We start from the raw sequence: 27,738 nt of genomic DNA, 5'->3' as shown, positions 1-27,738 counted from the left end.
CCCGGCAGATGCCGGCGCCAAGCCCCCCTGGCAGCTTCTCGGGGTCTCGGCTGAACCAGTGGGCAGAGGGCGCCCAACAGACTCGCCCCGCCTTCACCTCGCCCCGCCTTCACCTCGCCCCTCCTCCGGGCGGCGCCGCGGCGCCTTCTGGGAAGTGTAGTTCGCGCCTGCGCCCGGAGGGCCGCGGAGGCTGGTCCCCCTCTCCTGGGATGCGACGCCCCACGCCCGCCCCTCCTCAACGGCCTGCGCGCCCGGCCTGGTTTCCTCCTGCGCCGACCTAGGTCGCAGCCGCAGCCGCCGCCGCCGCCGCCGCCGAGGGTCGCGACGCAGCCTGTGGGCGGGGAGCGGGTGCCCCCGGCCGTGCCGGAAGTCAGGAACGGAGGCTGAGTTCGGGATGGCGCGCCAGGTAAGGCTAGCGCGGACGGCGCCGCGAGCCGGGACCCCGCCGCCAGCCGGCAAGAACAGACGGACGCCTCGGCGGGTCTGCTCCACGCGGCGCTGTGCGTGCCTGGAGGGCGGGGGCGAGCCTGAGACCCGCCAGCTTTGGCCGGGCGCGGGGGAGAGTGCTGGTGCGCAGGATTTGGTGCGGAGAAGTCTAGGTCCCCGGCGCCCCCTCCCTTCTCCCCGCCCCGCAGTGTACGCATACTTGGAGTCTCTCTCCACCTTTGGAAACTCGTTCTTTTGGGTTAAGCATCACCCTCTCTTCTTGGCTTTTAATGATAAATTATACTGGGAACGATGGGCACGAAGGCCTAAGGAGAATGAGTAAATCTGTTCACTTTCGTTCTTGGTAGGATCCTGGACTCTGGGCGGGGGGAGGGCATAGAACGAGGTACCGGGTTTTATCCATTAGGTGAGATGTGTAGGTCCGAGAGGTGGAGGGAGAGCCCCATCTGTCATAGCCTGGGACCAGTTTGGGCAAGTTGTGTGAAGGTGCTAGGAAACCTGATGGTACCAAAGGGGAGTTGCTCCTTTTCTGCTGGGTGGGTCCCTGGGGCCAGCTCTGTAATTGTGGTGGCTCATGAGCTTGGGCCAGCCTCAGACAACTGTGGGCTCCGTGGTTTGAGGGCAGGGGAAGGGATGGTGGTGTTGGGAGAGTGGCTGGGGCCGTCTGTGGCCAGGCAGAGCAGCACTGTGCCAGGACCTTGGCGACATTAATGCCCCACAGGCTCCTGGGAGAAAGGGAGAAGCCAAGCAGTTTGGATGCTGTGGGAGCAGGGGCAGTCCCCTCTGCAGATCTGGTTGTGTAGTTAGGGAGCCCATGGACACCCCAGCTCAGATATGCCCGCTGGCCCCATGCTCAGGCCTCCTCGTACCATAGTTTCCTCTTCTGTACAATGAGGGGTTGGATCTTTTAGATCTCATGTTCTGGAGTGTGTCCTCCCATTGTGTAGCTTCATGGAGAAGGTGCCCAGCAGTGGCCTTGAGGAGTGGTAGGTCACAGTCAGAGGGAGAGGAACAGGGACGGCCTCCTGTCTTCCTGTCCAGCAGGACTGCCAGTTGGTCAGGGGCGTGGGAGCACAGCCCGCAGGTGGGGGCAGCAGGGTTCGGGATCCGATCTGGAAGCCCAGAGTCTGAGCCTGAAACATGCTGGGAGACCGGGTTTGTGCTGACGCATGCGTGCGCGCACACACACACACACTCCTCACTCTTCCTCTGCTTTTTCTGGGTAGGGGGAGACTACTGATGGAACCACCTCCCCTGGCCGCAGTCAATTCCCATTCCCGTTTTATAAGAACTTTGTCATGCAAGAGTTTTATCTTTTGGCTGAGGTGGTGAATGGCCTGGAAACCATCTCTTCCAGGTGTCTAAAAGAGCTGGTATATTTAGCCAGGAGATAAAGAGGCACTCAAGGTCAGGAATGGTGTGTGTAAGAGCCCACTCTGCAGCTGGAGGTGGCCGGCTGTGACCTACAGGTGGACGTTAGGCAGACAGATTCGGCTGTAAGAATAGCATTTATCGCGCCCCAGCGTTTGTTCCAGGCACTTTTCCTATGTTAATTCATTTAATTGTCACAACATCCCTATGAGAGAGGTTTGGGGTTTTTAAAAATATTTATTTATTTATTTAGTTGCACCAGGTCTTAGTTGCAGCAGGCAGGCTCCTTAGTTGCAGCTCGCGGGCTCCTTAGTTGCAGCACATGGGCTCCTTCGTTGTGGCATGCGAACTCCCAGTTGTGGCATGCACGTGGGCTCTAGTTCCCCAACCAGGGATTGAACCCGGTCCCCCTGCATTGGGAGCACGGAGTCCTATCCACTGCATCACCAGGGAAGTCCCGAGAGAGGTTGTTTTGATCCCCATTTTATAGATGAGTTTGCCGAGCCCTTAGCTAATATGAAGCAAAGCAGGGGTTGGAATTCCAGCAGCCTGGCTCCTGAGGTCAAGCCCAAAGCCCCACACTCTGCCCGTTCGTGTTCCAGAACTTCTTAACTGACAGATCAGGCCAACGATGGGACTGTGGTGAGCCCTCCGTTGCTATAGGTGTTCAAGGAGAAATTGAAGAACCCCCCTGTTGTGAGTGGAAGTTGGCACTAAATGTTCACTGATCCTTAAAGGTTCAGTTGTCGGTGATTTCTAGTTCACAGACATGCTATGGTGGACAGCTGGCCCCTGGTGGGAGGAGAGGGTCCCGTTCACCCGAGTAGTTTTCGTTCTGGCAGGCGGGGCAGGTTCTGCCCAGTCTCTGGCCGTGACTGGAGGGCAGCTCTCCCCTGGCCCTGTGATTCTAAACTTAGAATGTGTCAGAATCATCTGGGAAGCTTGAAAATGTCAATTTCTGGGCTCTGAAAGCACTAAACATAATCATGATTTAGTAGATCTAAGATGAGGTGAGAAAATCAGTCTTAATTAAAAGGAAATTCTGAAGTAAATCCTTTGAACCTAAAAGCCTTTCTGTTTTTTCAGATGTTAGGTAGTAAATAGCTTCTGATGGGAGAAGATAAGGACAGAGTATTTTTCACCCAGTTTGACAAACAGAGAAGCTGTCTGCTGACTTGAACTAGCTCTGCAACAGACCTGCCACTTGGCTCTGCTGGACCCTTACTCTCCCCACTTCCTGCTCCAGCAAGGGCCATGCCATTTGGACTCTGCCATTATCAGTGGCTACAGGATTAGCCACCCAAGACCCTACCCCTCCCCTCCATCACCACCTTGAAAATCTTGTTAAAAGTTCAGCTTTTATTAAGAGGTTACTGAGAATGAGAATTTGTTTGTTACAGATACTCCCACAATCTATCGCCACAAACTGTACTGGGTAATAATGATTTTCTAAAAAGTGGATGTTTGGGACTTCCCTGGCAGTCCAGTGGTTAAGACTCTGTGCTTCCAATGCAGGGGACGTGGGTTTGATCCCTGGTCTGGAAACTAAGATCTCGCGTGCCGCAAGGCGTGGCCAAAAAAAAATAAAAGTGGTTGTTTGATGCTTGGTTTGTTAAGGTTTACTGATCTGATAGGTTATAGTCACAGTCAAGCAGAGTCTAGGGTCGTAGACTTGGCCCCTGGCTGTCTGCCCGCTCCTGCCGCATCACCCCTCCTTGCTTTGGAACCTTCGCCCCAAGCCCAGGATAAAGTACTTGAGCAGCTGCCTGCGTAGGGCCATCCTGTCGATCAAACGAGAGATCTGAAGTGCTCGGAAGTGTGTAGGAATCACCCCTCTGCTGATGTTTAGGCCCCCTGTGTGTGACATCTCACTTAGCATCCGAGTGGGTTAGAGGGAGGGACAGGGATGGATGGAGCTGAGAGGCTGGCTGGGGTCTCACGCACCTGGTCCACATATAAAATGTGGCGTGTTGGGGAAAGTGTACAGGCAGAGAAGGTACCACGACCCCAGCTCTCATCTCTAGAGAGGGAGGTGTCGAGGCCATGTCAGTTCTCAGCGTGGCTGGTGTTCCCTAGAGAGGGCCGGGGGCGGGGCCTCATTAGACAGGCGGGCCCTCTGCAGCTCGGTAGCTGGGATCTGCGTGTTCTTCCCTTGAGCTAAGGGACCTGCAGAGCCAGCCCTGTGTGGAGCTGCCAGAAGGTGGAGAAGACGTGGCCTCGAAGCCCACCTTGGCTCTCCTTACTGGCCTCCTATAAAATGGGCGTGTGTTTTGGGTGGCATTTTTGTTTTGCAGGTGCAGAGCCTGGTGTCGGTCGGTGCATCCCCCCACCCTTATAATTCTCAGGGGGATCAACGTACACTAACCAGACTCACAAAGGACAGAGAGATAAATCAGAATATGCCAGTTCCTTAACTTACGGTGAAAAATAGAGCTGACAATCAAACTGGAACTATTTGGTGGCCGATTACGTGTTTGACCACCTAACGTGAAATCTGCATGGGAAGCCCAGGGTTAACAGAGTCCGAGCACAGAGGTTTGCTGGATAAGCTGGCATCGTGGAGCCAGGATGGCCTGAAGCACCCGTCTCCCTTAGGAAGAGCCCTGCGGTGCAGGACAGAGACTCTTGTCACCTGGGCAAGGCCAGGAAGCCCAGACAGATTCTGGAGCCCCCAGTGCCCTTCTCTAGGCGTGGTCCATGGTGACAGTGCCGCAGTGTTGGTGCCTTCTCCCCTCGGGCAGCAGTGACCTGGTTCCAGCCCCTCCGCCTGCCCTCCAGCCTCCCTGACAGGTCCAAAGGCCAGGACCTAGGGCTTCCAAACTCCCTGCCATTGCTAGGGCCCCTCCAGGTGGCCGATCTTTCCTCCAGGGCTTGGTTTGACTTGTTTCCAGGCTCTGGGGACACTTACTTTTCTCTAGCGCATTGGTCATAGTGGGAACTTAACACGTATTTGAGTATCTAAGGGAAAAGAGAGTGAAGTAATTGTAACTCCTTGACCCTCTCCTGCCCCCTCCCCACTTTTCCTTGGCTGTGGTGGTGAGAGAGTGGGACTACTGATAGGGGGTGCCAACCTTTTTGATTCTGTGACCCTCTTTCTTAACGTTGAAAACTTAGTACATTAGAATTTAGCCTTTCCATGTATTTTAAAATAAATTCAGCATTACCTTTAAAGGACACACATGTGTTCATCACAACAGCATCTATAAACGTGTGCATGCAGCCTGCTGGCAGTGTTTGTCCCCATTCAGCCCCTGGGCCTGTTGGGACAAGTCTGAGCCTCCCGAACATTGACAAAAAGCTAACCAGTCGTCGATCTAAAGGAGAAATAGAGAATTTTATTCACGCCAACCTGAGGATTATAACCCGAGAGACAGTCTTTCAGAAAACTCTGAGGACTGTTCCACTCGTTAGAGGTCGAAGGCACAGTTATGTACATTCTAGAGACAAAGGATCGTTTGTCAAAATGACACACTGACATTTTACATAAAGTTCACCAAAGATACACAGTCCAGATCTACACGTACAGCAGGTCACCATGACCCCATACAGAATTAAGAAAAGAATGAAGAAGGAAAAAACGCATTGATCTTTATGGTTGAGCAGACATTCCTGCCTTTGTGGAAGTCTGCTTAACGTATGATGTAGATGCCCATTGCACGTTAGGGGGGCCCAGCACAGGCCGGGAGTACGTTATGCTTCAGTTTCCTTGTTCTGCCGTAAAAACAAATTTTATTCCATCACGGTCCGCAGAGCAGACAGGGACTCCCTAACCAAAGCGTCTCCCTGCTCCACCAGCTCCAGGGTTCCCGAGCCTGGCTGGGATTCAGACTCTGGGAGGGAGAGACGGAAGAAGAGGAGAGAGGAACAGAGGACAGAGCGAGGCAGGTGGGCTGTGGATGCCAGGAGGGAGGTGTGAGTGGAAGCAGCGGGGGACGAGGCTGCAAAGCTAGGGCCAGGCTGGGTCGTGAGGCCTCCCTGCCAGATGTGCCAGGTGGGACACCCTCTGGGCCCGCACAGTGCTCGTGTCCTGTTGGGAAGTGTAATGGGGCCCTGTGTCGGGGTCCCTGAGACCACCCCAGGGTCAGTGATTTGCTAGGAGGCCTCCCGGGACCCGTCGTACAGTTGTATTCACGGCTGTGATTCGTTACAGCCAGAGGACACAGTCGCGATCAGCCGAGGGGAAAGGCACGGGGGCAGAGTCCCGACGGAGCAGGAGACGCGTCCTCTCCTGGTGGCGTCACACAGGTCGTGCTTAATTCTTCCAGCCGTGAGTTGTGACAACCGGTGTGAAATGTTCTCTCCCGGGGAAGCTCACTAGAGACTCAGGGTTTTCACTGGATGCAGGCCATGTAGACACCCTCCTCCTGGCATGTACTGAAATCCCGGAGTCCCAGAAGGAAAGCAGTGTTCAGCATCAACCACACTGTGTGTACAAACAGTCTGGGCCCAGCAAACCATCCTTATCAGTCAGGAAACCGTGGGAACCTCCCCAAATCCAAGTTCCCCAGCACCAGCCTCAGGCCAGCCTCGCAGGCAAGCCTTTCTCGGGGCAGCAGTGTCAGGCCTGCTCTTCCATACGGACCTGAACTTTGGCTACGATCTCTCTGTCCAGAAGGCCAGGAAGAGATGAGGGTGGCTCTTTGAGAGATGTTTCGGAGAGCGTCTGAGCGTGTTCCCGAGAGGAGGTGCCCGTACCCAGCCAGGGGTCAGAGGTTAGTTCAGGAGAGCCCGCTGGCCTGCTGAGCGGCTGTCCGGTGGTCAGAATGCACAGGGGGCCGAGGAGGAAGAGACTGCGGTGTCTGACCACTTGTGGGCCTTCGGACTCTGGACCAAAGGCAGGTAGCCCGTGGAGAGGCTGCCTCCAGCCGGGTGTGTCCTCGTGGTGCCAGCGGTCAGCGGGAGACAGAGCAGGGAGCAGATGCCATTGGTGACAAGGCCATGGTTGGTAGCGGCGATGGTTTTTACATTTATTTATTTATGGCTGTGTTGTGTCTTCGTTGCTGCACAGGCTTTCTCTCGTTGCGGCGAGCGGGGGCTACTCTTCTCTGCAGTGTACAGCCTTCTCATTGCGGTGGCTTCTCTTGTTGTGGAGCACGGGCTCTAGGCGCGTGAGCTTCAGTAGCTGTGGTGCGTGGGCTTCAGTAGTTGTGGCTCGCGGGCTCTAGAGCGCAAGCTCAGTAGTTGTGGCGCACAGGCTTAGTTGCTCCACCTGGACCAGGGCTCGAACTCGTGTCCCCTGCGTTGGCAGGTGGATTCTTAACCACTGCGCCACCAGGGAAGTCCCACAGCGATGGTTTTTAAAATCACTCACTTTGAGTTGATGAAACAAGGCAGTAGATTATCTTTGCTTTATTAGGAGTGTCTTCATTTTATGTAATAATTTTTTTCTTACAGATAAATAGTTTAGCATTTGTTCCTAAGCCAGAAGGACCCTTCCCGTAATTTATATTCTGCTTAATATAAATATAAACTTTGTGCTTAATTTGCATGAAGTTAATTTTTGCTGTAATTTAAAATACATGCCTTCGAGATGCTCGTCATCTTCTAGGGTCTGATGGCCATTTTAAAGCCCACTTAATGACTATTTTTAAAGAAGTTAGGACAAAATGTTTCTTTAATCTTACGAAGCCTGCTCCAAAGGCTCTGGAGGAGGATCCTGCCTCACCTCTTCCAGCTTCTGGTGGCCCCGGGCATTCCTTGGCTTGTGGCTGCATCACTCCAACCTCCGTCTCCATTGTCACATGGACTTTTCCTGCCTGTGGGTCTGTCTCTGTTCCTCTTCTTTTAAGGACACCAGTCATATTGGATTAAGGACCTGCCTTATTCCATTATGACCTCATCTTAACTAATTACATCTGCAGCAACCCTATTTTCAAATAAGGCCACGTTCTCAGGTACTGGGGTGAAGACTTTGGCGTAACTTTTGGGGGACACAGTTGACCCCCGTCACTGTCTCTTGAGCAGACTCCCGTTGCCCCTTTGCCCGTTCCCATGTGTCAGGCGCCCGCCCCACGCTCTCTGTCACTACTCCCCCCGCTCTGGTGTCCACCTGGAGACACAGGCAAGCTGAGGATGACGAGGCGGGCCTTGCCGGGAGGGAACCAGCCAACTCCCCTGAGATTGTGCCCACAGGTGTCCATGGCCTTCCAGGACCTGGCCGTGCGGTTCTCCGAGGACGAGTGGCGGCTGCTGGGGGAGGGGCAGAGGGCGCTCTACCTGGACGTGATGCGGGAGAACTACGAGACGCTGGCCTCCCTGGGTGAGGGGCAGGCAGGAGCTGGCTGGCGGGTGGACGGGAGGCCGGGTCCTGAGTCGCTCTGGACCCTGGGACCCACTGGGCCTTGGGCTTTGTTTACACAATGAGGTGGCGTCGAGAGCCTTGCGCTGAGCTGGGGGCCTCGTGGGTCTTTTATGCTGCCGTTTCTGTGGACTGTACTAGGGTGCTGGGTGTGATTCAGTGGGGGCCCTAACAGACTGGCAAAGCAGCACTGGTCCCCGAGGTTCTGACTGTCCCTGGGGTTTGGGTGGCCATACGGACACACACGTGCACAGGTGCGTGGATTGCAGGTGCCTGGGCTGCTGGCGCGATCGCGTGTGGGAGGGCGGAGGCCGGCTTCCACTCTCGGGGGACTGTCCCTCTTTTCCTTCCCAGGGACAGTGGAGCTGCTGCCCCTCTCTGCCTTCCTGTGTCCCTCGGAGCCTGGAGGAGCTGTGGGGGGCGGGGGCTGTGCTGCTGATGGGCAGGACCCTCCGCGGGGAGGAGGTCCCCTGGGTGAGTAATCTTGGCGGACGAGGACAGGCCCTTTTGGGGTCCTGGTCCTCCTGGGTAGGCTAGGCCCAGGTGGACTCACTCGTGTCCTTCCCACGTGTCCTCAGCCCCTGGCTCCGTTCCTTCCGGGACGCTGTGACTGCAACCCTCCCCGCCTCGCCACACCGACCCCTCCGTGACCTTTCACCCCTCATCCCTCTGGGCCGGGAGCCTGGTACACTGTTGCCCATCGCATGAAGTGCTCAGAAGAAAGCTGGGGTCACCCTTGGAGAGCTTTCCCCCCTTAGGCCCCCTTTCCACCACCACCCGTGCAGAGCCAGCCTGCAGCCCCTGAAGGTCCAGAGGCTTTGGGCGGTGGATGTAGTCCAGAGGGTGCCCGGAAAGGCAGGGGCCCGGATAGTGGCAGGGCACAGGGAGGCAGCCCTCCTTGGTGGTCCCCTCGGAGGAGTAACAGGGAACGAGCAACAGGAGCTCAGTTACCCGTGGTCCCCAGCGTCCTGCTCCTGGCTGTGCCCTGAGCCCAGGTCCTCTTTGTCTGCGGACATGGGTCTCTCCTTTGCTGCCCCTCACGTGGTGGGAGGATTACATGAGACGCAGCGTGACGCCACAAGCAGCAGCATGAGTGCCGAGCTAATGCGGGGGGTCCCCTGTGGCCTCTTGGCAGGAGGAGCCCCCCAGCACAGCCTGCACCTCAGCGCCCTGGTGCAGCTGGTGAAGGAGATCCCAGAGTTCCTGTTCGGGGAAGTCAGCCCTGAGAGCGGGGGAGCCAGCCTGGACGGGGAGGGGGCGAGCCCCGAGGGTGAGTCGACAGCGGGCGGGCCCTCTGCATCCCACAGACAAGTTCAAGCTGTGGGCAGCGCTGTGCGCCTGCCGGGCCCCTGCCAGGCCCTGGGTGGAGTCGCCCCATTGCATGAACCCGGGCGGCGTGCCTGTCCTCTGAGTGCGTGGATCGTGGTGAGACAGCAGCTTCTGACTCTTCTCTACTGGCTCTGCCTGGCCTCATCCACGCCCTTGGGGCCCCCGTCGTGGCGTGCCCTGCGTGGTGGGCGAGGCCAGCCCTGTTCTGTAGATGAGCGGCCAGGCCCCCCGAGCCTGCACTCTTCCCGCCTCACCAGACTCTCCCTCCTTCCCCAAGCTCTGCTCGCTGGCACTCTTACCTCCTCAGGGGTCTGTCCCCAGCAGCCCCAGCCCGTAGGGTTCCTTTGAGTCCGCTCAGCTGATGGTCGGGTGAGAAGGATCTTGTCAGAACGAGACCTAGACTGTGAATCTACGTGTCAGAGCCCGGAGGTGACAGGGCAGAGGCTACTGACGTCCTGGCCGCTGTTAGTGGAACACGGCAGGGAAGGGCCAGGATGGGACAATGGTGGGGGCATTTTGCCTCCTGCAGGGCTTAATTCCAGTGTCCCGCCCCCAGCAGCAGCTGTGATGGGGGATACTTGCCCTCTCCGAGGCTTGCTCGGCTGCCTTCCGGACACACCTGTCGGCCGGCCTGGCCTGGCCGCCATGCCCAGCGGCAGCTCATCCCGCAGCCCGCCCAGAGCCAGGGGGCAGGGGAGCCCCCTCCCCATCAGTGAGTATGACCCAGCACGGGGGCCCCAGGGAGCAGGCCTAGTGCTGGCCTCCACCCATGGACCAGCGAAGATGCGGGGTGCTCGGCCCCACTCGCGGGGTGCTGTGTGCAGCGTGCCTGCGGCACCGGACCTGACTCTCAGAGCTTCTCGCCAGGGCAGCGTTAATAGACGGGGAGGGCAAGGTGGCCACTGGAATTTCTCTGGGCCTCATTTTATTTAAAAATTTTTGCAAATTATACATTTGTCTGAATATCTGTTTTTATCTGAAACATTTCAAATTAATCTGGCATAAAATTGGCACTCCTGAAAAACATACCCCATTTAGCCTGTAGTTTCAGGTGTCACCTGGCACCTTTGCCACGTGCCCAGCTTTGAGAAACATGTACAAGGCTTGGGCCTGCGTGTTGAGGCTATGGGCCTATGCCCTGCTGAGCCAGAGTCAGAGGCTGGGGGTGGGGGAGGGTCCCGGAGTGGACAGTCCTGTGCTTACATTTACACCAGAAGGAGACAGGGAGAGACCCTGCCTTCCCCAGGATGGACTCCTGGAACAAGCCTGCGGGAGCTGGCTCTGCCGCAAATCCAAGTTCCCAGGACTTGGCTGCCCCTCAGGGATTAGAGCCTGGAGAGGCCTGTCCTCTCGGGGGACCAGATCCTGGGTGACTTCTCAGGGTCGGGAGCTGGGGCTAGAGAGGCCTTCCTGTCTCTCCTGCAACAGAAACTACTGACGTGCCAAGGCCTGTGGAGGAGGAAAGCCCAGGAGCCCCCAGCCAGGAGCCTAGCCCTCCTACCTGTAGCCCCGGCAGGCGGAAGAGCCACAGGAATCAGGAGAGAGGGGCCACGGGGGCAGGTGAGGGGCTGCCTTTCCCGAGGGCGGGGCCTGCGCCGGAGCTGAGGGGGTGGGAAAAGGGAGGCGTCGTGTGGCTCCCACCTCAGCCTCCTGACCGCCCGGCGTGGCGCTCAGACGTCGCCCGCATTCTCACGGGTGGGAAATCTGACCCTGAAGGTCCCACAGCTGCCGCATTCAGGGCTGCCCTGAGCGTGCGGGCCTTGCAGGAGCTGCAGGAACCTCTCCTGGGAACAGCCCCCTGCAAGGCCTCATCAACTGCCTGAAGGAAATCCTCGAGCCCGGGCCCCAGCACCCCGAGCGGCCCCTGCGCTTACTGCCGCCAGCCCGCAGCCTGGGTGCGTCCCAGCTGACCGGAGCAGAGCTGCGGCCCGGGAGCCCGCCCTGGGCAGGTGAGTCCCTGCGGACCTGTCTCCTCATGCCAAGGTTTCTGAGCCCGTGGAATTGCCCTTTGATGGATCTTTGTCTATAAATATAACATCCTCCCTGAGGATCATCGCCAACTTGGCCATTCCAGTATCATCAGTGTCACATTTCTGGAGCCAGATGGCTGTCTTAGGGGAACAGCATTGGTCAGCTGGTGTAAGAAAACTCAGACTTTGCCCTGGGTTCTTTGGGTTCTTTACTCGTCCTGATATGGGACACCTGAGGAGGAGATGATGAGTGATGTCACTTCATGTTGACACGAAGTGGGATGCTTGCGGTGGGCTTGGGGGAGCAGGGTGACGTGGTGGGGGCAGGAGCCCCAGCCCTGGACCCTGACACCTGTTAGCCGGGCAGACTGTGAGACGCTCCTCCAGGCTTTGAGCCTTGGTTTCCAGTCTGTAAAAGGGGATAATTGTTCCCACCTTAGAGGGCTGTTGTGAGGCGTAGGTACACTCTGTGTGTGTGTGTGTGTGTGTGTGTGTGTGTGTGTGTGTAAAAAGCTTGGGCCTCCTCAAATTAAGTTCTGTTCAGGGCCCAGAGAACCATCTAGTAGCAACCCAGTCCGCCCACTTCCTTCGTTTGTACCCAGAGTGGCACCATATGCTCTGCCCGTAGGGTGCATTTTCACATCCTCCTTTCATCCATCCAGTTCTGGGAGGTGTGTAGACAGGCATTTTTAAACCAAGCACTAAGAAGACGGTGGCCTGTGCAAGGTTGAGTGAGTTGTAAGAAGACCTGCATCTCCAGATTTCTGGCCTTGGACCTTTGAACTGAATTCCCCTTTTGGCTGTTTGTCTCCGAGCCTGAAGTCGCCGATTCAGGGGCAACGTGTGTTCCTTTTTTCTGTAGTGAAGACAGAGACAGCCTCAGGGGCTTGTCCCCTCCAGAGTCTGCTGAACTGTCTGAAGGAGATCCCAGAGGCCCGGGACAAGCAACCCAGCCCCTCAGGAGCAAGGGACCCATGGCTGCAGGAGGACCCAGGGGCCTGGAAAAGGAATTCTGGAGGTAAAGGCCACTGGCTGGGCAGGGAGGCCCCTGGACGTCAACCACTGCCTTTCTCCACTCCAAGCAGGGCAGTAGGTGACCCTCCACAGCCAGACACTCGGGCGTCCACATCAGTGTGTCGGTTGGAGTAGCCAGACGTCGGGGATCGTGCTGTAAAAGGGCGTAGGCGAGTAGGAGGTGCAGCAGTGCAGTGACATTCCAGATTGGCTCTTACAGTAGGAGCTGAGGGTTCCAGAGGAAGCAGGGGATGGTTGGGAGGGAGAGAGACGGAAAATAGGAGACGTAGCTCCAGGCAGTAGACGTGCCGGGTATCATTTTGACGAGGGGGTTCTTGTCACATTCGCATGGGCTCACCACTGGTCATCAGCGTCCCAGAACTTTGAGATGGGCGTGCTGCCCTTGAGATGGATCTGAGATGGGCGTGCTGCCCTTGAAGGCAGGACCCTGGCTCGGTGCTGCCGGGGGTGGGCTGCTTGGCATCATCCCTCAGCAGAAATCTCTGGAGGCGGGGGTGGGACTGGGTCCATCTGCTGATGATTGAGCAGCGACGACCTTGGAGCTGAGGCGGCTGTGGAGGCCGGGGGCCTTCGATGCCCCATCCTAACCCTATGAGAAGGCCTCATGCGGGGCTTCCCACAGGGCCCCGCCCCTTCCAGACCCCTCCACCCGGGCCTGGTCCTGGAGCCGGCAGCGTGCTCTCTGCAGTGAAGGTGGAGGACGGCTGGGCCCAGGGGCCCCCAGAGCCCACATCCTGTCAGCTCAGCAAGCGGACCCACGGCCCTTCTGCCGCGGGCAGCCCTGGGGACAATGGAGGCACCGCCTGGGTCCAAGTGCCCAGCTGGGGCTCTGCAGCTCGAGGTGAGGCCTGGGCTTGTCTGCTCGAGTCTTCCCGGGTGGGGTTCTCAGCGCCCACAGGGGACGGGGCACCTGCCTGTCTCCTGGGTGGAGAGGCATCCACCTGGCCATCCTTCTCAGGCAGTTAATCCCTTCCCTTAATTCCCGTCCTCCTTAACCCAGGCCCTTGCCCAGGAAGCCTTCCACTGTAAGGACCGTGGTCTTGCAGAGAATTCCCGATAGCTGGGAAGCTGGCCCCTACGTGTGGCTCTCCCACCTCTGCCCCTGGGCCTGAGTACAGCTGGCGTTGCTTCCCCAGATTGGGGAGCAGAAAGCAGATCAGAGCCTGCACAGAAGGGTGTCCTGCCCGGCAGGCTCCCACGCCTGGTACAGGACTCGCCACCCCTGTGGAAGGCAGGCCAGGCAGCCAGCCGGGGCTGGGCCGGGGGGATGGGCCAGAGATGGTGATGGGGCATCTCCCCTATCCCAGCCGGCAGCGCCTCGAGCTCACCCCTGGAAGCCCTGGAGGCCTGTCTGAGGGGCATCCCCCTGAGTGGGTCGTTACCTTCCCAGCCGCCGGCCAGCTCTTGGTCCCGGAGCCCCCAGCCAGGAGACCCTGGGTCTCAGAGGCCCGAGCTGCAGCGCCTCGGATCACACAGCAGAGGTAGACTGCGTCATGGGCTCGGGGTGGCGTTTGTCCCTGTGCACAGAACAGGGGATGCCAAGGACACCGTCGGGTCCACCCTCCTCATCCCAGGCCTCAGGGGTGCAGCCCTTCTCCCCCAGCCCCCTCTCACGCCTACCCCCAAACAGCCTCTGCATTTGGTGGAAGCCAGTTAAACTCTTCTGCCCACTGTCTCCACTGAGAGGTTCACTTACCCTCTAGGCCCACAAGACCAGTGGTTGGGTTTATGTGGGTTAACGTGCTACGGGATTTTAATCAGCGCCACGAGTGCCCTCACGTAAGGGGAGATCCCAATGGGAGAGGCGTTGGGCCCGGTCTGGGTGCCCGTTCACAGCCCAGGGCCCAGGGGACCTCTTCTCCTGTGGTTTTCCCATGACGCCAGCTGTGCTGTTTCCCGCAGAGGTGGTCTTGGGGCCTCTTCTGGCTCTGGGCCTGCAGGGCTGCATGAGAGACCCCTGCCCTCCCTGCAGGCTCCCAAGGCACCTCCACCAGCTTCTCTTCGTCCAGCAGCATTGACGGGGACCTGGATTTCCAGAGCCCTGCGGGCAGCCAGGGGCATCGGCCTGGAAAAGGTGAGCTGGCCGGCCTGAGGCTGGGAGTGGATTCTGGGGAAGGACGGGAGGCGCCCGCCCTGCCCACCGCCATGTGTCCGGCCCAAGCAAGTCAGGCTGTCCTGCCCGGTGCCGACAGCAGAGCGGGGATGCCACGGCGGGAGCAGACGCAGGACCTGTTTTGGGGGGCGGGGGTCTCTTTTAGTGACTTGGCTCAGAAGGGGCAGGACGACATCTAAGATGTCTTAAAAAGTAAAAAGATCTCCTTTAACATCAAATTCTTCCTTATCCCAGCCACGAAGAAGTCAGTGTCTGTCATATTCACTGACTCTCCAACTTAAGGAAAAACGTCTTGAGGTTTGTGTGAAACCACCTTAGAGGGTGTGTTTGGTGCCTGCGCGTCGGGGTACCTCCTCGTGGAGGCCGCCATGTGAGCTGTCCCCTCTTTGGGACCTTGCAGGACTGGACCTTTTTCTCCACCTGAATAATCCCAGTGCTCTCCGCCTGCCTTGTCCATGGACACCCGGTCCCCGGGGCTCTCCTCTGTGTTTTGGCCTCTCCCACTGTCAGTGGAAAGGCCTGGAGCTGCACCCAGGGCTCTGCGCCAGGCCAGCTGGGGCCATCGGGCCGGCCTGGGGCCTCCGGTGTCCCTGGGCCTGGGTCCCTGCACCTGCCACGGGTTAGCCCCTTGGGTGAGGGTGGGGGGGCTTTTACCTCCCAACATGCAGCCGAATTTTCTTTTTAATTTTTAGTTCTTAGTAGGTAATAGATCGTTCAGTCTTGCTTAAAAGCTACGGAAGGTTGCGGAGGAAGGGTGGCGTCTGCCTCCCTCTGCTGCCTTGTGTTGCTGAGCCACCCGCTGCTGTGACTTCCAGGGACGTTGCGTGTGGCTCGGCATCCTGCGTGCAGCTTCTCCACCGTGCTTTCTGTCTTCATGCTTCCCTTTGGCGTCTTCCCACGTTTGGTCTTAGCATCCTCAGCGCTGTGCTGCCCCCTCCTCTCTTCCCCGCAGCTGTGTGGTGGGCTGCGGTCGGTACCAGGACATTCCTTCTCGAGCATCCTCTGTCAACAGACCTGGTTTTCTGAGTCACCCAAACGGCGGGCGATCTCACGCTGCCTTGTAGAAGCTTCCAGCCCAGCTCCCCAGCTCCCCGTGTTGCCCCAGAACTCAGCAGCGTCCGTGGGGAAAGCTGTGTGTGGGGTTCCTCTCGTGACTTTGCAATTCCAGCCTCACAGTGGCCTGAAGCTCTGGCAGTGTCTCTTTTCTCCTGCTCTGCCTGGCCCAGCATCAGCAAATGCCTTCAGGGAAGAGCATGGCTGAGGTGACAGCTGACCCAGGAAGGGCCTTTTCTAGAATTTCCGTCCGGGGACTTCCCTGGTGGTCCAGTGGTTAGGACTCCGTGCTTCCATTGCCGGGGGCGCGGGTTCAGTCAGTGGTCAGGGAACTAAGATCCCACATGCCGCATGGCACAGCCAAAAAAAAAAAAAAGAAAAAGAATTTCAGTTCATCTGGTTCCTATTGTATCCACAGCTCTGTCACTAGAAATACGATTTTGGCAATTTGGTTTACTCCCAAGTTGAAAGGCATTAGCGTTGCCCTTTTTTTTTTTTTTTTTTTTTTTGCGGTACGCGGGCCTCACACTGTTGTGGCCTCTCCCGTTGTGGAGCACAGGCTCAGCAGCCATGGCTCACGGGCCCAGCCGCTCCGTGGCCTGTGGGATCTTCCCGGACCGGGGCACGAACCCGTGTCCCCTGCATCGGCCACCCAACCACTGTGCCACCAGGGAAACCCGCGTTGCCCTTCTTGACCTGCTCCATCCTTGGCCTTTCCCTCTTTGAGTAGCGAAGGCAGCCTGACGATGTTCCAGCCTCAGGGCCCATCTCCCCCATCACAGCCCGCTGACCAGTTTCTGTGTAGGTGGCCGAGCTGGGGAGGCCTCTCCCAGGGCGGCCGGGAGGCAGGAGTGATGGGTTTGGGGCCAGGTCCGCCCCCACCCCCGGGTGCCCTGAGCCGGCGTGACCGGCCTTGGGCCCTGCGCCTCCTCCAGTAGCTCCGGCTGCACCGGACACAGGGCACAGGCGAGGCTCCTGGGGTTCACAGGACCGAGCTCTGACCAGCCAAGACCGCGAGCGTTGGGTTTTCACAGGAAGCCCCGAGGGAAGCTCCCCGCTCCAGGGCCTGGAGAACTGCCTCAGAGAGACGCCTGCACCTGGGCCGCAGCCCACCTGGCCCTGCTCCTCGGCAGGGCACAGGGGGCCATGGAGGGTGGAGCCCAAGAACTGGACGGCGGGCATGGAAGGTAAAGCGCTGCCCAGCGTCTGAAGGATCTTGAGGCTTCTGGAAGGTTCCCTGTCAGCCTTCCAGAGCAGCTGGAGGCCAGCGCCAGGGACCGCCCTGGGCGCTGCCTCCCCAGAAGCTGGTGGGCTCCCATCCCAGGCTGAGATGAGATGATGTCCTGGAAACGGCCTGGGCAGAGGCTTGTCGGCGGTGAGGCGGGACGGGACACCCAGCCCCACTGCTGCTGCTCCAAATCCGGGCCTGAGCCGGGGCCTTGGCCGCAGAGTGTCTGTATCCTGGCTGTTGGCCCCACGTGCCTTGGCGTCCAGCACGGCCACTGAGCTGTGGGGCTGCTGCGAGTCTGGGTAGCTGGGTCGGGGCATAAGGAGATCTTGGAGGATTCGGGAGGCTCCCGGGAACATCTGTGGGGCTGTTGTATGGTGCGCTCCAGGAGCTTGTGAGCCCAAGAATCCAACATGACAGAAGTTGTTCTCTGTCCAGTGACTTCCTGGCCTCGGTGCCAACACGGGGCCCCCGGGCTGACAGGCCTCTTGGCTTCTCATTGAAACAGGACTGAGGGGCGAGGCCTGTGAGCCAGCCCACCTGGGACAGCGAGGGGGTGACGTGCCCCCCAGGAGCCTCCGCCTGGCCAGCCCACAGGCACTTGCCTCTGGCACCATCCCTGCCTGCCACCAGCAAGGTCCCAAGGACCCCGGGGCCGCCAGGCCAGGACCGTGGAGGTGGCTCCCAGATGGTGAGCTGCCTCTTCCCCGGGACTTGCTGGCGTGTCTTCCCTCCCTATAACAGTGTTTGATGAGGGAACAGATTTCCCCTTCCCTCTGTACTCCTCTGTTCCTTCCTTATCTCACCCATTCGGGACTGCCAGCTGGAGTGTGTGTACATTTCCCAAAGACTGCTGGCTGGAGCACCCCGAGGTGTGCTGAAAAGAAGTGGGGAGAGCACTGCTTTTATCCAGAAGTTGCGTTTCTCTGGGGAAAAGACTGGTGGTTTCCTCTGTTGTACTAGTTGCCTGGGGGTGGAGGCGTGTGTCCTGCCGCTGCAGTGTCGTTGAACTCAGGGATTCCTTGCTAGACTAGCTGAGGTGGGCTGGTAGGGTCTGACTCACTTGAATAAGTACAGTATTTCTAATACTCCCACCAGGCAAGAAAGAGCTGGTTTGGAGGGCCTCCTGTGGACATAACTGAATCTCTCCTCAGGCTGCAGGTCCTGAGTGAGTGCAAGTGGGAGGGGCTGCCTGGGTTATAAGACCCAGAGCCTGGCTGGAACCAGACTGCTAATGGCTTCCAGGGTCTTGAGACTTCTGGAAGGGTCCCCGGCAGCCTTTCCAGAGTGACTGGGGACCGGGCCAGGCTCTGGCTTTGCATCTGTCCACTCCGCATGGCCAGAGAGGACGCTGTTCAGGGTCCACCAGAGCTTGTATGGGGCTGAGCTGAAAAGGGACCAGCTCCACGAGCCCGCCCGTTTAGGCAGAGGGCCCTCCTGCCGGGCATTGGGCTGATGGACAGAGGGCTTCTTTATTGCCATTTGCCCAGGGCCAGCCACCAAGCCCTCCCCACTCCACTGCCTGGAGAACTCTCTGAAGGGGATTTTGCCCGGGGGGCCCTTGCGCTTCACCTGCCTGGCCGACCCTGTCCCGGGCCCCAGCCCCAGCCCCAGCTCCAGTTCCAGCAGCTCAGAAGGAGAAGACCCAAGGCTGGAGCCTGAGCTCTGGCAGCCCCTCCTGCAGGGTGAGCTTGTTGGGGAGAGGAGAGCCGGCAGCCCCGCCCCAGGGTGCAGGCACCGCCCTGACCCCGGCTTTGTCTGTGACAGAGGGGGACCGCCTTCCCAGCTGCAAGGGCCTTGGCCCTCCTTCCCCACGCCCTGGCGGCCCTCGTGCTGGCAGCAGCCCTGGTGAAGGCCGGAGAAGAGGCGAGACCGGGGACCACCGTGGTCTCAGTGCAGGTGAGCCTGGGGTCTCCTGAGAAGGGGGCATGTCCCCCAGAAGGGCCAAGGGTCCAGAGACTGGGTTCTCTGAATCCTACCCATCACTTTGCCTGACTCTTGCCAGAAAGTTCTCTACTTTCGTCACGCTTGAGTTCTCCGTAGGATGAGCTGTGTCCAAGAGAGAAGGCGGGGACATTGAGGCGCACGGGGCCCCAGGAGTGTTAAATGAGTGTGTTTAATTGGAAAGTCCGACAGTAAACTTGATATATATATATATATATATATATATATATATATATATATATTTATATGTGTATATACTATACGCACATTACACACACTTAATAACGTATATATACTGTCGTGTCGGTCCCAGTATATCGATAGTGAAGCTCTCAGCTAGGAACACCTGGGGCCCTCACCCCAGCTCGTGTTACTCGTAGCGGGCCAGCCCCACACACTGGAGCCCCACTGGAGCCAGTGTTGTGTGCTGTAGGATGCACTTCGGCAGAAGCCGTCAGGGAACTTGGAGGCACGGGATGGATTACTTGCAGGCCGTGGAGGTTACGTGGCACGCCCGCTGGCGAGGTGCGGGGGAGAGAGAGTGCGCAGCCCTGACTGTGTTTTTATTAGGGTGGAGGGTAGGGTATCTGGGGTTTGGCAGGTTCACTCTTTTTTGGCTTATTTAAAGCATAAGCGTGGAATTGGGGCCCAAGAAGGGAGAAGCAGGGTCACTCAAGTGGTCACTGATCTAGGTCACCCAGATCTGGGGGCTGCCTGCTTCCTTACCTGGTTGTGTTGCCAGTAGCTTTGGCGGTAAACAGAAACAGTGTCACAGGTGAGATCCCTCCACCCGGGGAAATGAAGCGGCCGTACCGTCAGGAAAGCTGGAAACGGCTGCCTGCTACTCCAGGCCTCCGCAGTTCTCGTTCCGAACCTGATCCAGTGTTCGCTCCCAGCAGGAAAAGCAGAAGAGAAGGTGGGAGGCCAGTCCCATCCGCCCTGGAGAGAAGTGTGCTCGGAGATCCTGGGCCCGCCTGGCCCCCTGGGCAGCGCCGGAGGAGGTAGGGATGGGTGGGGTGCAGGGTCGGGGAAGGGGGCTCCCCCCCCCCGCACTCAGGCCGGTGGCTCCGCCCACCGCTTGGCCTCTGCGCAAGCCCCGGCTGTACCCACATTCCTCACCAGCTGTGGGCCTGTCGGGAAACAGCAGAGGGGGCCAGGCGTGGACCCACAGGGCCTCCAGCAGGTCTCTGGAGGGGCCTCACTCGGGGTGGGACCTGCAGGCATGGCGCTCTCCAGCCCCCACCTACTGGGAGAGCCAGAGGCATCATGCCGGAGCCGCAGAGGACACCAGAAACAATCTGGGCCACCCTCGTCCTGTGTGCCCTGGTGCCCAGAGATGGGCATCCAGAGTATATCCCTCTTGCGTCTCGTTGAGCCAGTATTTGAAAGTTGAAAGTTTGGTTGTTTTGGGGTTTTTTTTAGGTCATGTCCAAGTATCCCCAGTCAGAGTGGCTCTGGGAAAACGATGTGTATCCACACCCCAAGTGCTCTGTGCTCTTCCTGCGGGGGCAGCTGTGGATCCCTGCCCTGCCTCTCAGCTGGAGAAAAGGTCGGGGTCTGGGCCCTGCCAGCCTCCTGGGTCAGCCTGTGGGCCCCCGTCCTGGAATCCGACAGCTGGTGAAGGGTCCAGGGTCCTGGGGCACGGAGACGGAAGCCCAGGTGTTACAGGTGAGCTGGTGGCTTCCCCGCCCCCTCAAGTATCAGGAGCCCTGCAAGCATGGGGCTGCCGGGGGCTCAGCGTCTGCACGGCCACCCACCCTCTTTCCCTGCTGCTTAGCTCACTGTGGCGGGGTGGGCCAGCCAGACCCCCGGGCTCACAGCCTGGGAAAGGCGTTTTCATAACAGCCTTCCAGGCTCGTCTGGGTCACAGGCAGGAAGAGTCTCGCATTGAACTCACTTCGGCTTGCTTAGGTCATCTCAGGGTTTTCCTCCAGCACTAGTGGGCTGTTTCATAAGAGTGTGCAGACCCTTTTTAGAGGCAAAACAGACATTGAGACTTTCCCCAGAAAAGGTGCGTCCAGGATCAAAGTTCGGGGTCTGAGGCGGCTTTAGAGGACAGAGCGGGGAACAGGCGCAGTAGTAAGCGGCCCGGCGGGGGCGTCTCCAGAGATGTGGCTCTGCGTCACCCGACCCCGAGGAAGCTCTTCCCTACACCACGTCAGAGACCCGCCTCGGGAGGGCAGGGCTCGGCCCCTGGTCCGCTCTGGGCCGTGCACCCAGATCCTCACACTTGAAGCCTGCGGTGGAGGGGCTCCCTCGTGTTGTGGGCTTGGCGCCCCTGCAGGTGCAGCTGCTTTATCGGGAGCGCTGAGCCGGCCTGAGGCCGGCAGCCCCGCTGCTGCGCGACGGGTAGAAGGGCACCTAGGACAGCAGCACTATCGCGGGCCCTTAGCCGAGATCCTTCCTGAAGCACGTGGCCGGGCATCGTTTGGGTCCTTGGGCTCCAGTCTCCACTTTTTCTGTTTGAAGCTCTGGCTGGGGTCCTGAGAAGCGCAGGCCAGAGCCGGGCTGGGGACTCAGACGTGGCCGGAGAGCAGGTCTGTCCTGCAGCTCCGGGTGGTAACGGGGCTTCTTTATGAGGCTTGCCTCGGGTGGAGACCAGTTCCAAGGGAACTTAGGGTGAAGGAGGAGGTGATTTTTTTTTTTTATAGTAACTTAAGACTTAAAGTTCTATGTCTGTAACTTCTGAAGAGGGAGGGTAAAGGTCAGGAGGGAGTGGGGACGCTTGTGGTTTACTGGTGACCAGTAGCACTGGGTGCTGATACAGCTCCCTCATCACCCCACTAGCAACACCGGGGACCCAGGCTGGACTGGCCCTCCTGGGCCCTCTCCAGATGCTGCCCACGGTCTTGGCCTCATGCCATTTGCGGCTTCTCCAGGCCCTGCCCACTGACTCCCAAGGGCAGAGTTACTCGGGACATCAGTAGGGCCCAAAGGTGGCATAGAGAACCCACCTTTTCCTAGAAGATGGGAAGGCCACTGTCCTAAGCTAGCTTGGTTACCATGGAGACCCGGTCTGTGATTTATCCTGGCCGTGACTCTGGGGAACAGCCATCCATAATTCCCCAGCCTGAGTCACTAGGATCCTACCCTTCTGAAGCCCGGCCTTAGCGGGGCAGGATGAGATACTAGCTGAAGGGACCCTGGGGGGAGAGAAGGTCCTGAGGCTTCGAGGACCCTCACCGGCGTACTGCTCTGGTTTCAGCCGGGACCCACCCGAGGCCCCTTCCCGGAGATCCGCCTGGGCCTCCCCCCGGAGCCGCCATCTCTGGGGCTTTGCCGTGCGCCTCCCCGCGGCCACCGTGCCCCTCCCCGCGGCCACCGTGCCCCTGCGGGAGTTCCTTGCAGCACGAGCTCCGCGGCCTCGGTGCCGCCCTCTCAGAGAAGCTGGATCGGCTGGCCGGGACCCTGGCCGGCCTGGCTCAGGAAGTGGCCACCGTGAGAACCCAGGTGGATCGGCTGGGGCGGCGCCCGTGGGGCCCGGGGACGAAGGGCCTCCTCTGGGGCCGTCGCTGGACCGGTGGCCCTGCTCACAGACACCCGCCCTACTGGAGGCACAAGGGCCCCCACAGGCCGAGACCGAAGATCTTGCGGGGCCAGGCGGAAGGCTGCAGGGCCGGCGACTCCTCAGGCCTGGCCGGCGGGAGGCCCCGCCTGGTGCCTCAGCTGCCCCCGGACGTGCCCCTGGCAGAGGCTTCTGGGCCCAGCTCCGGCCCTCTCTCCTCGGCATGTGGCAGCCCCGCTGTGCTGACCGCTTGTCACCCCCTCGGACTCCCGGAGAGCCACTGGAGCCCCCCACCCCCTTTGCTGCCTGCTGCCCCACCCCTCCAGGTGGCCGCCAGTGCGGGAGCAGAGCCTCGGGCTGCAACAGCGGCACCGCCCAGGACCCTAAAGTGGCCCAAGGATCCAAGCAGCCTGTTGGCGGGGCTCCAGAGAGCCCTTGAGGGGGAGCTGTGGGGTGGGGAGCACAGGGACCCTGGGTGGGGGCCCCCTAGCAGCCGTCTTAATGGGCTGCATCCTTCCGAGGATGCCCCACCCCTGGCCTCTTCTGGAGGCCGGCCTCCGCCCTCGGCCCCCTGCAGCAGAACCTTCCCCGTGTCTGGACTGTGAGGGGGCCGGGGGTCTGCCCTTGGCCTGACCACCCCAGACTTCAGGATGCCTGTTGCTCAGGGAGGTGCGTTCCCCAGCCACGCCTCTGGCTTTCTTGACTCAGGTTCGTTTAGATGTCGCTTCCCCTCCTGCCCTTCACGCTGGTACTGCCAGCGCCGGCAGGGGGCGGTATGCGAACACACGTGCGCACACCACGTTGCCGGGGCGCTGCGAGCCACTGCAGGGGCGCCACGCAGGAGAGCACCTCTTCCCGCCTGCTGTCCTGACCTCAGCGCTGAGAAGCCATGGCTGTCCTCTTCCTGGCGGATGGGGGCTTAGCTTTCATTTGGGGCAGCTGGATATACCTGTGGTGGATTCTAAAATTACCGACCCTGGTTGCTAAGGAAAAGGCCCATGGCTCCTACAGGAAGGAGTCCAGAGGGGCCACACCAGGGCATGGCTGTTTGGTTGTTCCCAGCACTGGGGACAAGCCTGCCCTCCCAGAGCCTCCAGAGAATCAGCAACCCCCCTACCCCGCCCCCCAAGCCCCCTCCGCGGCTGGGGGAGGAATTCCCACACGACTCCCTGGGAAAGAGCAACACGTGTTGTCTTCCTGGGGCCGCAGTAACAGTACCACAGGCCGGGCGCCCTAAGCAACACACACTTACATCCCCGCGGTTCTGGAGGCCAGATGTCCAAGGTCGAGGAGCTGGCTCCTTCTGAGGCTGTTCGAGGCCCCTCTCCGTGGCCGGTCGCTGACCGTCCTCATGTTCGCAGTGTGCTCTCCCTGAGCTCATGCCTCAAATGTCCCTTTCGTCTGAGGACACCATCCTCACGCCCTCACTAACATGATTACTTCTGTAAAGACCTTGCCTCCAGCTAAGGTCACGTTCGGTGGTACTGGGGAAGAAAGCATGAGCGGGGTCACGAGGTCTGCTTTCCCGGCGGCCTTCAGCCTGCCCTGGGCCCCGGCCCTCAGGTGGCACTCGGTGTAGTACGGGGAACGGCCTGCCTGTCGTCTGCCGCATTTCCCTCCCAAGGGTCAGATCTTCTCTCCCGATCTTTCCCCGCCTGAGTCCTTACTTGATTTGAGGAATCCTCGGGATGGTTGTACACACATGTCATCCGGGAAGGCCCTGTGGCGTGGTTAGCTGTGCTGTCAGGGAACCCGGGTGCGGCAAAGAGGCCCAGGCCGACTCGGGGCCAGAGCGGCTGTAGCCACGATGAGTGCTTAAGGGGGGCCTTGTGGCTGCTGTACCCAGTGCGCCCCTAAAATCAGGGTCTTTGGGGACACACGCCAGGACTGGCCTGTGCTCCTTGCTGCCTCTGTGGAAGGAGCAGGCCACTCATGCCGACGGCAGTAGCCGGCAGACAGACCATGGGAAGGGGGTGTTAGAGCATTTCCAGGACTAGAGTAAGTCCCAAGGTGACTGTCTCAGAAGCTAGTGTTCGTCAGATCATGTAAGTAGGATGTTTAAGAGACAGTCTTCACGGTTAGCCATACTTTTTATTTTTTTGCGGTACGCGGGCCTCTCACTGCTGTGGCCTCTCCCGTTGCGGAGCACAGGCTCCGGACGCGCAGGCTCAGCGGCCATGGCTCACGGGCCCAGCCGCTCCGCGGCATGTGGGATCTTCCCGGGCCAGGGCACGAACCCGTGTCCCCTGCATCGGCAGGCGGACTCCCAACCACTGCGCCACCAGGGAAGCCTCCGGTTAGCCATACTCGATGGAGCGTAAGGAGCAGAAAAGTTCTAGGCTTTCCACTCAGGAAAATGAGTACAGCTCGTTCCCAGGCTGTGCAGGAGCGACTCTGGGACCGTTTCAGAGTCAGTAGTAAGGGTCTGACGGCCTGGCGGGGAGAGGGGTCGGTGCTGCGGGCGAGGGGCCCCGGCCTCGCGGAGGAGGCCTCCGCCCGTCCGCCTGCCCATCACCCTGGACGGCCGCCCCTCCGCGCGCCCTTCTCATTGGGGGGACGGGGCGGGGCGCGCCGTCCTCCTCTGCGTGACGTTTGAAGGCTCGGTTTTGTGGGCTTTACAAATCAGCCTGCACATCAATGCGCGAGGGAGCACGCGGGCCCAGAGGCCAGGAGGAGCGGTTGCTCCGGGCTGCGCAGGCCTCCTGCTGGCGCTGGCGGGGAGCGCGCACCGCGGCGGCTGCGGCCCAGGCCGGGGGCTCCGGGTCCACCTGGACCCTGTAGGAAAGTGCAAGTCCTTTCTCAAGAATGTAGAAAACGAGTAATAAAATGAAGGGTGAGACACTCCTTGGTCTGCAGCCACATTTGTCCCCCAGGTCCACTGCCTGCCAAGTGGACAAAACCCTTTATTAACTGAAAAGCCTTCTAGAATCTCTGATTTGGTGAGCAATCTGTGTGCAGTGTAGGAGTTTGATCCCGTGTCCATCTCCAACTACTTCGTGAGGAAATGGGGTCACTCTGGTGGGAGAAACCGAGGGGCCTTTGGAACTCAGGAATTCCCGGGGCCTGGAGATGGGGGCAGAGAACCTTTGCTCCCACGGAGCTCCCTCTGGTCAGGGTCCCCGGTGGCCCACCTACCCCGCCAGCCCGAGGCCGCTGTGAGGCAGGAAGGTGGGAAGGTCCCGCCTCAGCCTGTCGGCATCGGAGCGGGCCCCACACAGTCCAGCAGAAGGGGGGCCGCCGTGGAGGTGAAGGGGTGCAGGGGCCACAGTCCCTGCCTGAGATGCCCCACAACGTCACCGCTCTCTGCTGAAGGAGCTCGGCGCATGGGCAGACCAGGCTTGCCCTAGACCTTGTGTCCTTGTGTTTTAGATGTGGCCTCTGTAAACAGCCTACGGTTAGATTTTGTCCTTTAATCCAGCCTGACAAATTTGGTCCTTTACTCAGAGCCCTTAATCCATTTATGTGCAAAACGATCGCTGATACATTGAGATTCGAATATAGCATCTTATTTTGTGCTTACGTTTGTCTCACTTGGTGGTGGGGGGTTCCCGTCTTTCCTGCCACCTTTTGTACTGACAGTGTTGTGGGTTTTGTTTGTTATCAGTCATTCCATTTTCCCCTCAACCAGCCTCAACGTTTAAAGAAATAAAAGGGAAGACATCCAAATTTACAGCTGTATTTGAGAAGTTTTAGCGTAGTTTTTTTAAGAAATTGATAGGACAAATCAGGAAGGATATGGAAGATTTGAACGAGCCAATTAACAAAATTGGCTCGATTGATGAATCCGGAACACTGCACCACAGAACTACAGAATATTCATTCTTTTCAAGCATACACAGAACATTTACAAAAACTGACCCTATACTAAGCCCTAAGTGTAAACAAATTTGAAAGTATTCAAATTACACTGAATATGCTTTCTGACCATACTTTAGCTTTTAAGCTAGAAGCAAATAACAAGAAATGAGAAATTCATATACATATATATATATAAGTAAAATAAGAACTGTGCTCCTAAATAACCTGTGTGTCAATGAAGAAATCATAAGGAATATTTTGAACTGCACTATAAGAAAGTACGGCATATCAAAACTTGTAGGATAAAGCTGAATCCGTACTTAGAAATGGGTGAGCGTGCAAAAAAAAGAAAGGCTGAGAATTTACAAGGAGGTACAAGTAGGACAGCAAAAGCCCCCGAAACATTAAGGCGTGTAAACATAAGAGTAGAAATTACTGAAATAGCATACGCATAATAGATACAATCAAGAAAGCCAAAAATTGTGGTTTTCACAAACCTAACAAACTTGACCAGTTCGTGGTGTGATTCATCACTGAAAAAAGAAGGCGGTGACACCCCTACAGATTCTGCTACAGACCGTATGAAGATAAAAAGATACTTCAAACTTAGCCAAAAATTTGAAAACTCAGACAACTCCCACAAGAATACAACTTAACGAAACAGACTCAAGAAGAAATAGAAAACCTGACTAGTCCATGACATTGGAAAAATTGCATCGGTGGTCAAACATCTTCCCACAAAAGTACAGACCTGGAAGTCTTCTCTGATAAATTCTACCTCATTTAAGGAGAAGGTAATTTCACTAATACACAAAGTATTCCAAAGAACAGAAAAATATAGAATACTCTGACTCACTTGTGAGACTAGCATAACCCTGAAACCAACACTTGAGAACAGTACAAGAGAAGAAAGTCACAGGCTAATCTCCAAAAGTGTTCAAAGAAGCAAAAATCTTAAAGTATTACCAAACAATGCAGCAGTTTATAAAAAGAAGAAAAGTCATGACTGAGTTGGCTTTATTGCAGAGATTCAGATGGTTTTAACATTTGGAAATCACTAGTGGTAACACGCCATCATAATAAAGGAGAAAGGTCATCTCAGTAGCTGCATGAAGATCATCTGAGAAGAGCCAACATCCATAAATGCTCTAAGTAAACTGGGATGAGAAAGGACATCGCTTAATTTGATAAAGATTATCTACCAAAAAAAAAAAAAAAGGCTTACAGTAAACCTAATACTTAATGATGACCTATTGAACAAGTAAAGGAGGCTGCCTTTCACACTGTAATTCAGCACTGCAGTGGATGTCCTAGGCAGAACAGTGAGCAAGGAAGTTGCAGGTTTGATGATCAGAAAAGGAACACAGGAGTCATTACTCACAGGTGATATGACTATATATATAGACAGTTGAAAACATCTATAGATAGCCTATTAATGGGAGAGTTTATAAATGGCTAGAGGCCAATGTATCAGAGTAAGTAGTATTTGCATATACCAACAACGGCAGTTAGAAAAAAAATTGGGGGAGACTTCCCTGGTGGCACGGTGGATAAGACTCTGCACTCCCAATGCAGGGGGCCCAGGTTCGATCCCTGGTCAGTGAACTAGATCCTACATGCCGCAACTAAGGAGCCCACGTGCTGCAA

At 57.9% G+C, this 27,738-nt stretch overlaps 1 protein-coding gene across 6 annotated transcripts; it reads left to right on the top strand.

Annotated features, from left to right (window-relative positions):
- Window positions 1–188: 188 nt before the first annotated feature.
- On the top strand, window positions 189–25,971 carry KRBA1 (KRAB-A domain containing 1). Of its 6 annotated transcripts, none has more exons than XM_032643235.1 (18): window positions 189–406; window positions 7,951–8,077; window positions 8,471–8,590; window positions 9,252–9,386; window positions 10,005–10,157; window positions 10,874–11,005; window positions 11,212–11,394; window positions 12,278–12,433; window positions 13,073–13,291; window positions 13,758–13,931; window positions 14,423–14,524; window positions 16,651–16,803; window positions 17,353–17,535; window positions 18,335–18,529; window positions 18,612–18,743; window positions 19,685–19,789; window positions 20,211–20,456; window positions 21,994–25,971. In XM_032643235.1, exons 1-18 carry the CDS (start codon window positions 395–397, stop codon window positions 22,896–22,898), a joined length of 3,432 nt encoding a protein of 1,143 aa, XP_032499126.1. In that variant the 5' UTR covers window positions 189–394; the 3' UTR covers window positions 22,899–25,971. The 6 variants fall into 6 exon arrangements, with proteins under 6 accessions (XP_032499126.1, XP_032499122.1, XP_032499124.1 ...); XM_032643231.1 differs by having other exon boundaries at window positions 16,552–16,803; XM_032643233.1 differs by having other exon boundaries at window positions 10,002–10,157.
- Window positions 25,972–27,738: the final 1,767 nt, after the last annotated feature.

The sequence above is a fragment of the Phocoena sinus genome, chromosome 9 (assembly GCF_008692025.1).
Source record: "Phocoena sinus isolate mPhoSin1 chromosome 9, mPhoSin1.pri, whole genome shotgun sequence".
In the NCBI taxonomy this organism is placed as follows: Eukaryota; Metazoa; Chordata; class Mammalia; order Artiodactyla; family Phocoenidae; genus Phocoena; species Phocoena sinus.
The sequence above is the reverse complement of the archived record's forward strand: the minus strand, read 5'-3'. Positions and strand labels throughout refer to the sequence as shown.